General features: G+C 42.7%; 1 protein-coding gene across 1 annotated transcript in view; it reads right to left on the reverse strand.

Moving 5' to 3' along the window:
- The window catches only part of ALDH7A1 (aldehyde dehydrogenase 7 family member A1), a 37821-nt gene extending 32982 nt beyond the window's left edge, over positions 1-4839 (reverse strand). The window contains exons 1-3 of the mRNA XM_059916979.1: positions 4619-4839; positions 3278-3331; positions 2666-2731 (exon numbers count right to left, since the gene is read on the reverse strand). Of these exons, the coding sequence (XP_059772962.1) occupies positions 2666-2731; positions 3278-3331; positions 4619-4810 (312 nt within the window). The 5' untranslated portion in view covers positions 4811-4839. The remainder of the gene's footprint in view (positions 1-2665; positions 2732-3277; positions 3332-4618) is intronic.
- Between the last annotated feature and the right edge of the window lie 7205 nt (positions 4840-12044).

The raw sequence follows: 12044 nt of genomic DNA on the forward strand, positions 1-12044 counted from the left end.
CCTCACAGGCAAGGCCATCCAGAAAGGTCAGGACCAAGCAGAAGTAGCCCCACACGAGGCAGCATCCAAGAGGACAAGTGTATATACCAGGAGGGGATCAAGCTTTGGTCTGTTCTTGTTTGAGAACCAGCAGCCCTGCTGGCAGGAGTCCAGAGGCACAGTTAGGAAAGGTTCTGCTTCTTCCCTAAACTTTGGACTCAATTGCTTAACTCAAATTCTAACAAGTGGGATTCCCGACTGATTTTACCGTCACCCAGGAAAGCCACCTGTTCCCACTTAGCACCCCGACTCTACGGAGAGGTCTAACAAGCAAAAGCAGAAATAGTAAGAATGTTAGGTGCAGAGGCTGGCCCGGTTGAGTAACGAGCAGGCACCAAGTAAGAACCTGAATTCAAAAGTAGCAACAACAACAAAGTACAGCACAGTATTAAAGAAAGACATCACAATGCCAGCTGCCACCTCCTCGGGCAAAGCCAAGACTAACCTAAAAGCCAGTTCAGGGAAAGAAAAGACCCTAAATTCACACAAATCTTTTTTCAAACAAGATTGTATTTACTGTGGGTAAAGACACACATATAATGGAAGTTTCTGGTCAAAAGTTTCACTAGCATTCAAAATAGCACATGCAAAGAGTGAATCCTAATGCGAAATATGGACTTCAGTTAATACTAATGTGTCCATATTGGCTCACCAATTAACACGTACCACACTAATGCAGGGTATTAATACAGGAAACTTGCAGAAGTGATGGGGAGTAAGGAACTCTACACTTCCTGATCATCCTTCCGTTGAAGGGGTTCAAGCCACCCCAGAACGGGCCAGCCTGGCATGTTCTTTGGCATTATTTTGAGCTAAAGGCAATCAAAGCGCTGTAGACTCGGAAAAAATTTCCAACTCCTCCTTAACTGCCTACAAGAACTTAGAAAGGGGACCTATACCAGGAGCTATCGCCAGAGGTAACTTTTTATATCTGACTTATCTGCATGAGGGAAAACATTTGTTACCAAACACTTGCTCTTCTCACGTTCCTGAGATTTGTCCTCCTCTTCTTTGAAGCCCCAGGCCCCCATCCCTTTCCTTAGATCAGGATGGTATATAAGCCTCAACTGCCTGACTGCCTTTGGGTCTCATATCTTTGTGTCTCCCCCTCATACAAAATTAAAATTTGTTTTTCTCCTGCCAATCTGCTGTATGCTGATTATTAGAACAGCCAAAGAACCTAGCAGAGAATAAAAAATTTTCCTCCCCTGTAGTTTCACCCTAAAACTGCTGTAAAATATAAAGTCTATTAATTAAAAAAACAAAAAAGTACAATTGTCCTTCAGTATCCACAGGAGATTGGTTCCAGGACCCCCATGGATTCCAAAACTTGTGGATGCTCAAGTCCCTTACACAGAGTGGCTGAGAACAGTCAGCACTCCGTATCCGCAGATGTGAGACCCGCAGAGGTGGAACCGGCTGACTTAAAATAAGTTGGCACAGCTTTGGTCACAATTCTCTATCCTGCTAAGGTGAACTTTACTTAGCACACTGCTTACTTTTGGAAGTGGTATTTTCTTTGTTCAAGGATATTTTTGATTGTATATAATGGAACCCTGAGCATAACTTACAGCCAGAATTAAAGAGATGTTCTTCCTGCTTTGCACAGAGGCGGTCTCTTGGCTGACAATAACCCTGCATCCAACCCAGGGCTCTCCTGGAGAGTCTGCCCTTCCCCAACTCCCCACAGCAATCACGGATTCAGGAGAAAAACAAAAAACCACCGAGGTTCCCCAGTCACAGACCCAGCAGCATATGGTTCTAGCAATCAAGCTCACGGGTACGTAGGTTTGCCCCTGTCTGCAAGCACTTTAAATGATTAACTCATTTAACCCTCACGATAACTCAAGAGGTAAGCACACCTGGTCTCCCCTTTTTACAAGACAAAGCACACTAAGGTGAAGTAACATACCCAGGGGCAGAGCTGGGTAAACCGACCGGATATTCCTGCTGCTTTGGGCCTTCAGCTGAAGACCAAAAGGGATATTCAGGGTGGGGGAGGTGAGGGAGGCCTGAGAGATCCAGACTAGGCCAGTTCTTTACTTTCCCCTCCTCCAGACCTAGGCCCTTATCTAGTGATAGTTCAGTGTGGCCCAGCCCAGCTCCAGTCAAAATCCCTACACCAACTCACAGAACTCCTGGTGGAGACAGATGAAGAAGGCAGAACCGGCCTCAAAGCCTCATCAGACTGTTGAGGAACTGGAGTCTAGGCCCGGTAAGAGGGGTCACTGCCACCACTGCCCTTTGAACCGGGAGTGTCGACCTACTGCTAAGATACCCCCAACCCCGAAAAAACTGGCAGGGAGAGGGAGAAGGAGCCTACAGGTATTTTTAGCATAGATACTCTTTTCTCTTTGCTTAATTATAAATTCAAGTAACTTCAGTTGGAGAATAAAGTGTTCATAGATCAAGTTTATGCTACATCAGTAGAGTTCTATTCCCTTTAAAATTACCGAATTACTGAAGGCCAAATGTGGAAAAGGCACTACATTAGGACTACAGCAGAGGAGACAGTCACAGCCCCCAGGAGCTCCTGTTTCAGCAAGGGGGCACTGACCTGCTCATCAGATGTCTCTTATCTCACCGTCATTACAGTAGGTAATCGTGCCGTGGCCTCCATACTTACATCTGCCCAGATTCTCCATGCTTCTCTTGCTTTCTTTACGGTTTCCTCGTAGTCAGCCATGCTGGCCTAAATAAAGATTTGGAGGGAGACAAAGGGAAAAGGAAAGGGCAGTGATGATCTTCTAAGAACAAAGGTTTCTGGAAAAGAATTGTAAAATCTCTGGTTGACCCTAAGATTTGTGCTTTAAAATGATTTTCACAGCCTACACTTCCAAAAACTTGCTGGAATTCAGTAAGTTAGAATCTGTGCTTTTTAAAACCTTGTTTCTCAAAGCAAGGTCCAGGAGCCTCATCTGTGAGCAATACCTGAGGTGTATTAGAAATTCAGAACCTCAGGCTCCAACCCAGATTTAAGAGGTCAGAACATTCATCCTAACAAAAGTCCCCAGGTGATCCAGAAGCATGGCCTTCAATGGACCCCCTCCCGAGTCCTCTCTAGGGTTCACCTTTTCTGGGGCACACACACCCCCATCGAGAGTCTCCCTCAGATACTCTTAAATGTTACATTAAAAAGAAACATTATTCTTTGACTTTGTAAAGTTGTATTGCTCGTCATCACTGGCACAAACTCCCAGTGGGCATTTTGCATTAAAAAAAAAAACAACCCACTTACCTGTCGGACTCTCGCAATCGGCTCATTGTTAGCAGGACAATAGGTGGTGATAACCTTAAAACAAAAAGATGATTACCATAAATAGAAAATGTAATCCCAAACTGGGGGAGCAGATCAAATGGGGGAAGGAAAAAAAGGGAAAAAAAAGACTAAGACACAATATTCAAACTCAGAACCTTTACATTAACTTGTTACAAATAAGCGACTCTACAGAGCTCTTTCATTTTTGACCTGAACATTCAGAACAACCTTTTCTGCAAAACCCACCTTCACCATTCTAAATATTAGGTATTTAAACAAAAGCCTAAATGTTTTCCATTATTTTGCCTCTTTTTCCATTAACAACAGACCAAAGTTACAAGTTTAACTTATTCCCTCTCTCCCTTACTCTGCCTGCCCTCTGGTAAGGGGTGAAATGGCCAAAGCTAGACAACCATGGGAAACGCCTGTGTCCACACAAACTGGAGAGGTCAATTATAAAGAAAAAACCCAGGTGTAGCTTTAAAAAAGGCTTTCAGGAGAGGGTATTTATCCATGAATCTAATGATTGAATACCACAGGAAAAACAGGCTGAAACCACCAATGGGGGAGGTGGGGATTTGGGGAACAATTAAAACCGCCTGCATCTCCTACAGTCACAGATAACTAAAAGATGTTTCCTCTAACAAAGCAGGTTCATTCAACAAACTATCAGAATGTTACATAACATTTTCTTATAAAAGCTTTCTTTTGTATGCAGCTCTCAAAAAAATCTAGGTGATAATAACCTAACCTTTCCATCCTAGTCTATAAAACATTTTATTGAACATTAACTGGGTGTCAAGGACGGTGTCAGGCTCTGGAAATAGAGAAACGCTGAAAACCCAGCCCTCAAGGAAGCTCAGAGCCCAATGAAAACATGATAGGATTTCAGCAAGTCCGAGCTTGCATTCCAAAGGATTTCAGAAAAGAAGACAAGATAAAACTATACTGTAGAACATTACCTGTGGCGCACCTCACACGTGAGGAGCCACAGTCAAGCACAAAATTCCGATAATTTCCACCGCTAAGCGTGTGGCATTTCTCACTAGAGTGCAGAACTCTGCCCCACGGTTTCAAGTATGCGTGGGAACTTCAACCCCAACCAGCTCCAAAATAAACTCGATTCTCCACAACACACCGGACCTAAAATCTAACGGTATTTTTAAGACATTCTACGTGAGGGAACTTTTACTGTGGACTTCAAAACTTCCCACCCAGTACAACCGCCGACAGCATCCGTGGGGACTCGAGCTGGGCAGTGGCTGTCCGGCCTCCCGGGGCGAAGTGAGGCCGCAGAGGTTGCCCGGGACGCCCGCATACCTCTCCCCGGCCTCCCCAGCTTCCATTATACACGCCCTCGTTTTCCTCGCGGAGCCCCAGCTCCTTGAGCCAAGCATACTGAGGCTGATTGATGAGCAGAGTGGACATGAAGGCGGCAGGCCTGTTCAAAGGTCCCGAGAGCTTACTCTTCCTTGCAACGTGCACGCAGAACAGGCCGCGAAAGCGCCACATACTGAGCCAGAGAGGCGCACTGCGCCTGCGTCCCGAGGAGCAGCTGAAATAGGGTCCCGCCCCCCACCCGGAGGAACCCATTGGGCAGGTCCGGTCCCACCCACAGGGTCCGCCCCCTCCCCTGGCGTCTCCCTGCCTATTTGGGTCTTCCGCAGGAGCTCGGAACCGTAGCCCGGAGCTTAAACCCGGCCTGAGACAGTGGGGCTGGGAGGAAGTGAATGGGCTACTGCCATCTGGTGAAAGAAACTGAGAACAGCGGCACCAGCTAGAAATTTTTTTTCAGCAAAATACTGGCTCTAAAATACAGTAGGTTAGAGCAGGCCTTGTCAGACTGAAATGTGTGAGTAATCACCTGGCCATCGTGTTAAATGAACATTTTGATCTGGTGGGTCCAGACTGGGGTCTGAGAGTCGGTATTTCTTTTTTTTTTTCTGCTGTATTTTTTTTATCTTTATTGGAGTATAATTGCTTTACAATGGTGTGTTAGTTTCTGCTTTATAACAAAGTGAGTCAGCTATACATATACATATATCCCCATATCTGCTCCCTCTTGCGTCTCCCTCCCACCCTCCCTATCCCACCCCTCTAGGTGGTCACAAAGCACAGAGCTGATCTCCCTGTGCTATGCGGCTGCTTCCCACTAGCTGTTTTACATTTGGTAGTGTATACATGTCCATGCCACTCTCTCACTTCATCCCAGCTTACCCTTCCCCCTCCCCGTGTCCTCAAGTCCATTCTCTAGTCTGTGTCTTTATTCCTGTCCTGCCCCTAGGTTCTTCAGAACCTTTTTTTTCTTTTTTATTTAGATTCCATATATATGTGTTAGCATACGGTATTTGTTTTTCTCTTTCTGACTTACTTCACTCTGTATGACAGACTCTAGGTCCATCCACATCACTACAAATAACTCGACTTCATTTCTTTTTATGGCTGAGTAATATTCCATTGTATATATGTGCCACATCTTCTTTATCCATTCATCTGTCCATGGACATTTAGGTTGCTTCCATGTCCTGGCTATTGTAAATAGAGCTGCAATGAACATTGTGGTACATGCCTCTTTTTGAATTATGGTTTTCTCAGGGTATATGTCCAGTTGTAGGATTGCTGGGTCGTATGATAGTTCTAATTTTAGTTTTTTAAGGAACCTCCATACTGTTCTCCATAGTGGCTGTATCAATTTACATTCCCACCAACAGTGCAAGAGGGTTCCCTTTTCTCCACACCCTCTCCAGCATTTATTGTTTGTAGATTTTTTGATGATGGCCATTCTGACTGGTGTGAGAGGATACCTCATTGTAGTTTTGATTTGCATTTCTCTAATCATTAGTGATGTTGAGCATTCTTTCATGTGTTTGTTGGCAATCTGTATATCTTCTTCGGAGAAATGTCTATTTAGGTGTTCTGCCCATTTTTGGATTGGGTTGTTTATTTTTTTGATATTGAGCTGCATGAGCTGCTTATAAATTTTGGAGGTTAATCCTGTGTCAGTTGCTTCATTTGCAAATATTTTCTCCCATTCTGCGGGTTGTCTTTTTGTCTTATTCATGGTTTCCTTTGCTGTGCAAAATCTTTTAAGTCTCATTAGGTCCCATTCGTTTATTTTTGTTTTTATTTGCATTTCTTTAAGAGGTGGGTCAAGAAGGATCCTGCTGTGATTTATGTCATAGAGTGTTCTGCCTATGTTTTCCTCTAAGAGTTTGATAGTGTCTGGCCTTACATTTAGGTCTTTAATCCATTTTGAGTTTATTTTTGTGTATGGTGTTAGGGAGTGTTCTAATTTCATTCTTTTACATGTAGCTGTCCAGTTTTCCCAGCACCACTTATTGAACAGGCTGTCTTTTCTCCATTGTATATTCTTGCCTCCTTTATCAAAAATAAGGTGACCATATGTGCTTGGGTTTATCTCTGGGCTTTCTATCCTGTTCCATTGATCTATATTTCTGTTTTCATACCAGTACCATACTGTCTCGATTACTGTAGCTTTGTAGTATAGTCTGAAGTCTGGGAGCCTGATTCCTCCAGCTCTGTTTTTCTTCCTCAAGATTGCTTTGGCTATTTGGGGTCTTTTGTGTTTCCAAACAAATTGTGAAATTTTTTGTTCTGGTTCTGTGAAAAATGCCATTGGTAGTTTGATAGGGATTGCATTGAATCTGTAGATTGCTTTGGGTAGTAGAGTCATTTTCACAATGTTGATTCTTCCAATCCGAGAACATGGTATATCTCTCCATCTGTTTGTATCATCTTTAATTTCTTCCATCAGTGTCTTACAGTTTTCTGCATACAGGTCTTTTGTCTCCTTAGGTAGGTTTATTCCTAGGTATTTTATTCTTTTTGTTGCAATGGTAAATGGGAGTGTTTCCTTAATTTCTCTTTCAGATTTTTCATCATTAGTGTATAGGAATGCAAGAGATTTCTGTGCATTAATTTTGTATCCTGCTACTTTACCAGATTCATTGATTAGCTCTAGTAGTTTTCTGGTAGCACTTTAGGATTCTCTATGTATAGTATCATGTCATCTGCAAACAGTGACAGCCTTACTTCTTCTTTTCCGATTTGGATTCACTTCTTTTTCTTCTCTGATTGCTGTGGCTAAAAATTCCAGAAGTATGTTGAATAATAGTGGTGAGAGTGGGCAACTTTGTCTTGTTCCTGATCTTAGTGGAAATGGTTTCAGTTTTTCACCATTGAGAACGATGTTGGCTGTGGGTTTGTCATATATACCCTTTATTATGTTGAGGTAAGTTGAGGGTCGGTATTTCTAACAAGTTCCCAAAGTGATGGTGACTGCTGTTTCCTGGAGTAGCCAAAGGAGGAGGGTTTTTGGTGGAGGAGAGAGGATTTTTTGTTTTCGCCACTTTGTTAAATTATAAATTAGAGTTTTCTGAAGAATGAAAAATATTAAATTGTGGTATTTCCCTTTAAATATCCTGCCTAGGTATATTCTTGCTTTTGAAGAACAAAGACAGTTTTGATCAATTTCCTTTATTCTCCATTTCTTCTATCTTCCTGCAATATTTTTTTGGGGGGGGGTGTGGTTACTTCTTTTTTTTTTATAGCAGGTTCTTATTAGTTATCCATTTTATACATATTAGTGTATATATGTCAATCCCAATCTCCCAATTCATCCCACCTCTTCCTGCAATATTCTTTCCAGCCCCACCCCACCCCTCCACCATCCCATCTTCCATCTAATTCCACAATAACTGGGCTTACTCTATATAAGGGAAATAGCACCATCTCAATCAGCATGATTTGGGCATGAGTTAAAAATATATATACACTCTCAAATCAATTGAATTAATAAGGTGTCTCAGTGATTCCAAGTGGACTTGCCTTGTGGCCTTCCACACTGCAACCAGACAGTCATTGTATGTTTCTATACAAAGCCTGTGTTTTCTTCTATGTCTTTGCCCTTGCTGTTCTCTCTACCTATAAAACCCTTCCTTCCATCTCTGCATTCATGCTTGAGCTTTATCTGTTCCATCCTTATGACACAAATGATTTCAACAAACCATGTTGAAATCGGCATGTATCAAGCACCTACCAGAAACTGTAGTTAAGTGCTGGAGATACCTGAATGATGCTTCCACTTGAAAATGTTATATTTTTCCCCATTAAGGCAAGGACCATCTCTGACTCATCCTTGCATGGCTCCACAATTCCCAGCATCCTACCAGGCTCACATACATTTATATCAACGAAAAAATGAAACTATAAACACACCTCGGGGCTTCCCTGGTGGCGCAGTGGTTGAGAGTCTGCCTGCCAATGCAGGGGACACGGGTTCGAGCCCTGGTCTGGGAAGATCCCACATGCCGCGGAGCAGCTAGGCCCGTGAGCCACAATTACTGAGCCTGCGCGTCTGGAGCCTGTGCTCCGCAACAAGAGAGTCCGTGATAGTGAGAGGCCCGCGCACTGCGATGAAGAGTGGCCCCCGCTCGCCGCAACTGGAGAAAGCCCTCGCACAGAAACGAAGACCCAACACAGCCATAAGTAAATAAATAAATAAATTCCCCCCCCCCAAAAAAAAAAAACACACCTCGGCGGTAGAAAGCAAGGATACCCTGTCCAGCATTGGTAATCTCTATCAACAACCCAGCTACTGTTTTCCATCCACCCCTAAGACTGAAGAACTAATTTCCTTCATTTTAATTCCCAAACATTTTAATGGAGAATTTAATTCTCCTCACTTTCTGGGCTGCCAGTAAGATTCTTTGTACACGTAACCCAACACCACATCCTTCCATTCTCTTCCCCTCCATTTGATTCCAAAAATGAAAAGGCATTTACATTACAGATGCACTAAATTTTAGAAGCAACACATAATGCTCTCAAGGAATGTTAACTTCCTTCTCTTCACTAAGAAGAGAGGTTCATGGCTGTCTCTCTAAACCAGTTCTGGGATGATAGACACCAGCAACTGCCTATATGGAAAACAGGGATTGCATCTCTCTTCTACCTTCTTTTTTCAAAACTCACTTAGCCTGCCAATAGGAGGTCAGGAAAAACCACCAACGATGAATTTTGATGGGGCAAAGCACGAGGAGATAGAATTAAATGAATCATATGAAAGCATATTTCCCACTTGAAAAAGAATTAAATGGATCGTACATGAAAGTATATATAAAAACTGTAAAGCCCTATAGAAATTTAAATGTACTGACTAAAGTCAGGACACCTTGAACCAATTCTCTATGAATAAAGTGGAGAAGTTAGCAAACGGCCAATTCTGCTTTTCAAATGACTTATCAAAGGCATCATAGGGTGGTTATAACAAAGACTTTGGAGTTACAGCATAAGTACAAATGACCTGTGCTTGGGAAGTCTTCATGAATACTAGCTGTCTTTGTTCTTCAACAATAGCTGGCCAGAAGGCGGAGGGATTTGATCTGATAATGCATGCTTGCCCCAAGGCAGCAGTAAATTGGAGAAATCACCAAGGATAAAATTTCATTATTGTAAACTCAGAATCTGATTTATCAGGGCATGAGTGAATGACACTAACTATTGCTCTGGGCAGGCTCATATTAATCAAGCTAACCAAAAAATGATGCTGCAACTAAAATGCTGGCTTATTACTTGATGGGGAAAATTATTCTCAGAAAGGACCAACCATTCACATTCTCTAATCACTGCATTCTCTCCCAGGGTACATACTACCTATCTAGTGGTTTAGGAGCCCAGAATTTAGAAGAAGAAGAGTTATTGATTAGCAGTATATGATTCCTGCATTCAGTGGCATCAGGCTAAGATAGTCTCCCCAATGTCCAAATTAAACTGTAGATTCAATGCAATCCCAACCAAAATACCAGAATTGGCAAGCAGAGTTTAAAGTTTAAATGGAAGGGCATAGGATCTAGAATAGCCAAAACAGTTCTGGTAAAAAAAAGAACAAATTTACATTACCTAATTTTAACAATTATTATAACAATTTTACAATTGTTATAAAGCTACAGTAATCAAGAAAGTGTCACACTGGTGTAAAGATAGACATAAAGATCAATGGAACAGAATAGGGTACTCAAAAATAAACCTTCATATATATAGTCGATTTTCAATGAAGGTGTCAAAGAAATTCAAGGGAGAAAGAATAGTCTTTTCAACAATTAGTGCTATATTATTTGGATATTCAGGCACACACAAAAAAGGAACCTTGACTTTTACTTCACGCTAGATATAAGAATTAAGTCAAAATGGACCATAGGCCTAAAGGTAAGAACTAAAACTCTAAAACTTCTGGTGGAAAACACTGGAGAAAGCCTTTAGTGTGAGGGGCTGTTCTGTGCATTCCACGGTGTTTAGCTGCCTCCCATACCACATAGTAAAATGTTAATAATAACATGAAAATGCACTCCTACCTCACACCACGCACAAAAATCAGTTGTAGGGGGATTGTAATTCTATGCAGAAAAGGTACAATAATAAAGCTGTCTACGAATTAGGAGACCTGGAATCAAGACGCAGGTCTTCAATAGCTTAGCTGTGTAAACTCTCTTCAGTTGTCAAAATAAATTGGACCAGGTGACTTCTAAATTCCTGTATAGGTATTAAATTCACATTTCAAAAATCTAAATTCATTTTTTTCATACAGTCTAGAGACATATCCTAAGGAAATAATAAAACAAGTTTGTAAAAAGACATGTTCATTGCAAAACACACCATCAGAGACTAAAAAATGAGGCTACCTTCATGCAATGGAAAACTAGGGAGTTATTAAAAAGGAGCTAGATCTTTATATTCTGGTATAGAAAGGTGTCCAGATAAACTGCTATATTGTTTTTTTTGGCCGCGCCTCGCGGCTTGCAGGATTTTATCTCCAGACCAGGGATCGAACCCAGCCTCCAGTGGAAGCGCGGAGTCCCAACCACTGGACCCCAATATTGTTTCTTTTTTAAAGTAGATTGCAGAATAGGAAAAGGTACAAATAACAAGATCCCCTTTACGCAAAAAAAAAAAAAAAAAATCAAATATTTCTTGACCATCTTTGCACACAAGAAGTCATGTATGTACGCAGATAGAAACAACAGTGAATAAAACTGACATTTTAGTGGGGAACTCAGACAAAAGATTTTAAAAATACACATGACTATTGATGCCATGAGGGGAAAAAAAGGGTTTGAGAGTGACAGGAGAGACCCTGTTTTAGTGAGGGTGGTTGAAGAAGACGTCTCTGAGAAGGTGGCATTTAATCAGAATCCTGAATCATGAGACAGCATAACCTGTGCAAGAACAGGGTGTCGGGGTGTTGGAGAGTCTGCCAGGCAGAGGGAACAGCAACTGCAAAGCCCCTGGGCCGGGAAAGGACAAAGGGTGCCTGAGGAACAACGTGAGCAGCGCCAGCGTGGCTGGAGAGCCGGAGGGGGACACCAGACAGAGGCACACACCCGCGGCCCTGCTGGCCGTGCTGAGAACTCAAGCCTTATCGTGCGGAGGAAAGCCCTGGAAGGTCTGAGCAGGGCGGTGACCTCACGTCCCGTCTGCAAGGCTCCCCGGGAAGCTACATGCAGGGTGGATCGCAGAGGAGCAAGAATGCAAGCAGGAAGGCCTGTCCAGAGCATCCAGGCGAGGGTTGTGAGGCCGAGGGACGAATCCCTCATGGCCGCCATCCGTGCGCATCTTTAGGTTTGCCGGAAACAGGTCGGTAGGGAACGCGCCAGAGTGCTGAGGCAGCAGAGGACTCATTCTCCCAGAGTAGCGTTAAGCGAGCGGGTTGCAATGATGACGCAACATC

Source organism: Balaenoptera ricei, chromosome 3 (genome assembly GCF_028023285.1).
Source record: "Balaenoptera ricei isolate mBalRic1 chromosome 3, mBalRic1.hap2, whole genome shotgun sequence".
Taxonomy (NCBI): Eukaryota; Metazoa; Chordata; class Mammalia; order Artiodactyla; family Balaenopteridae; genus Balaenoptera; species Balaenoptera ricei.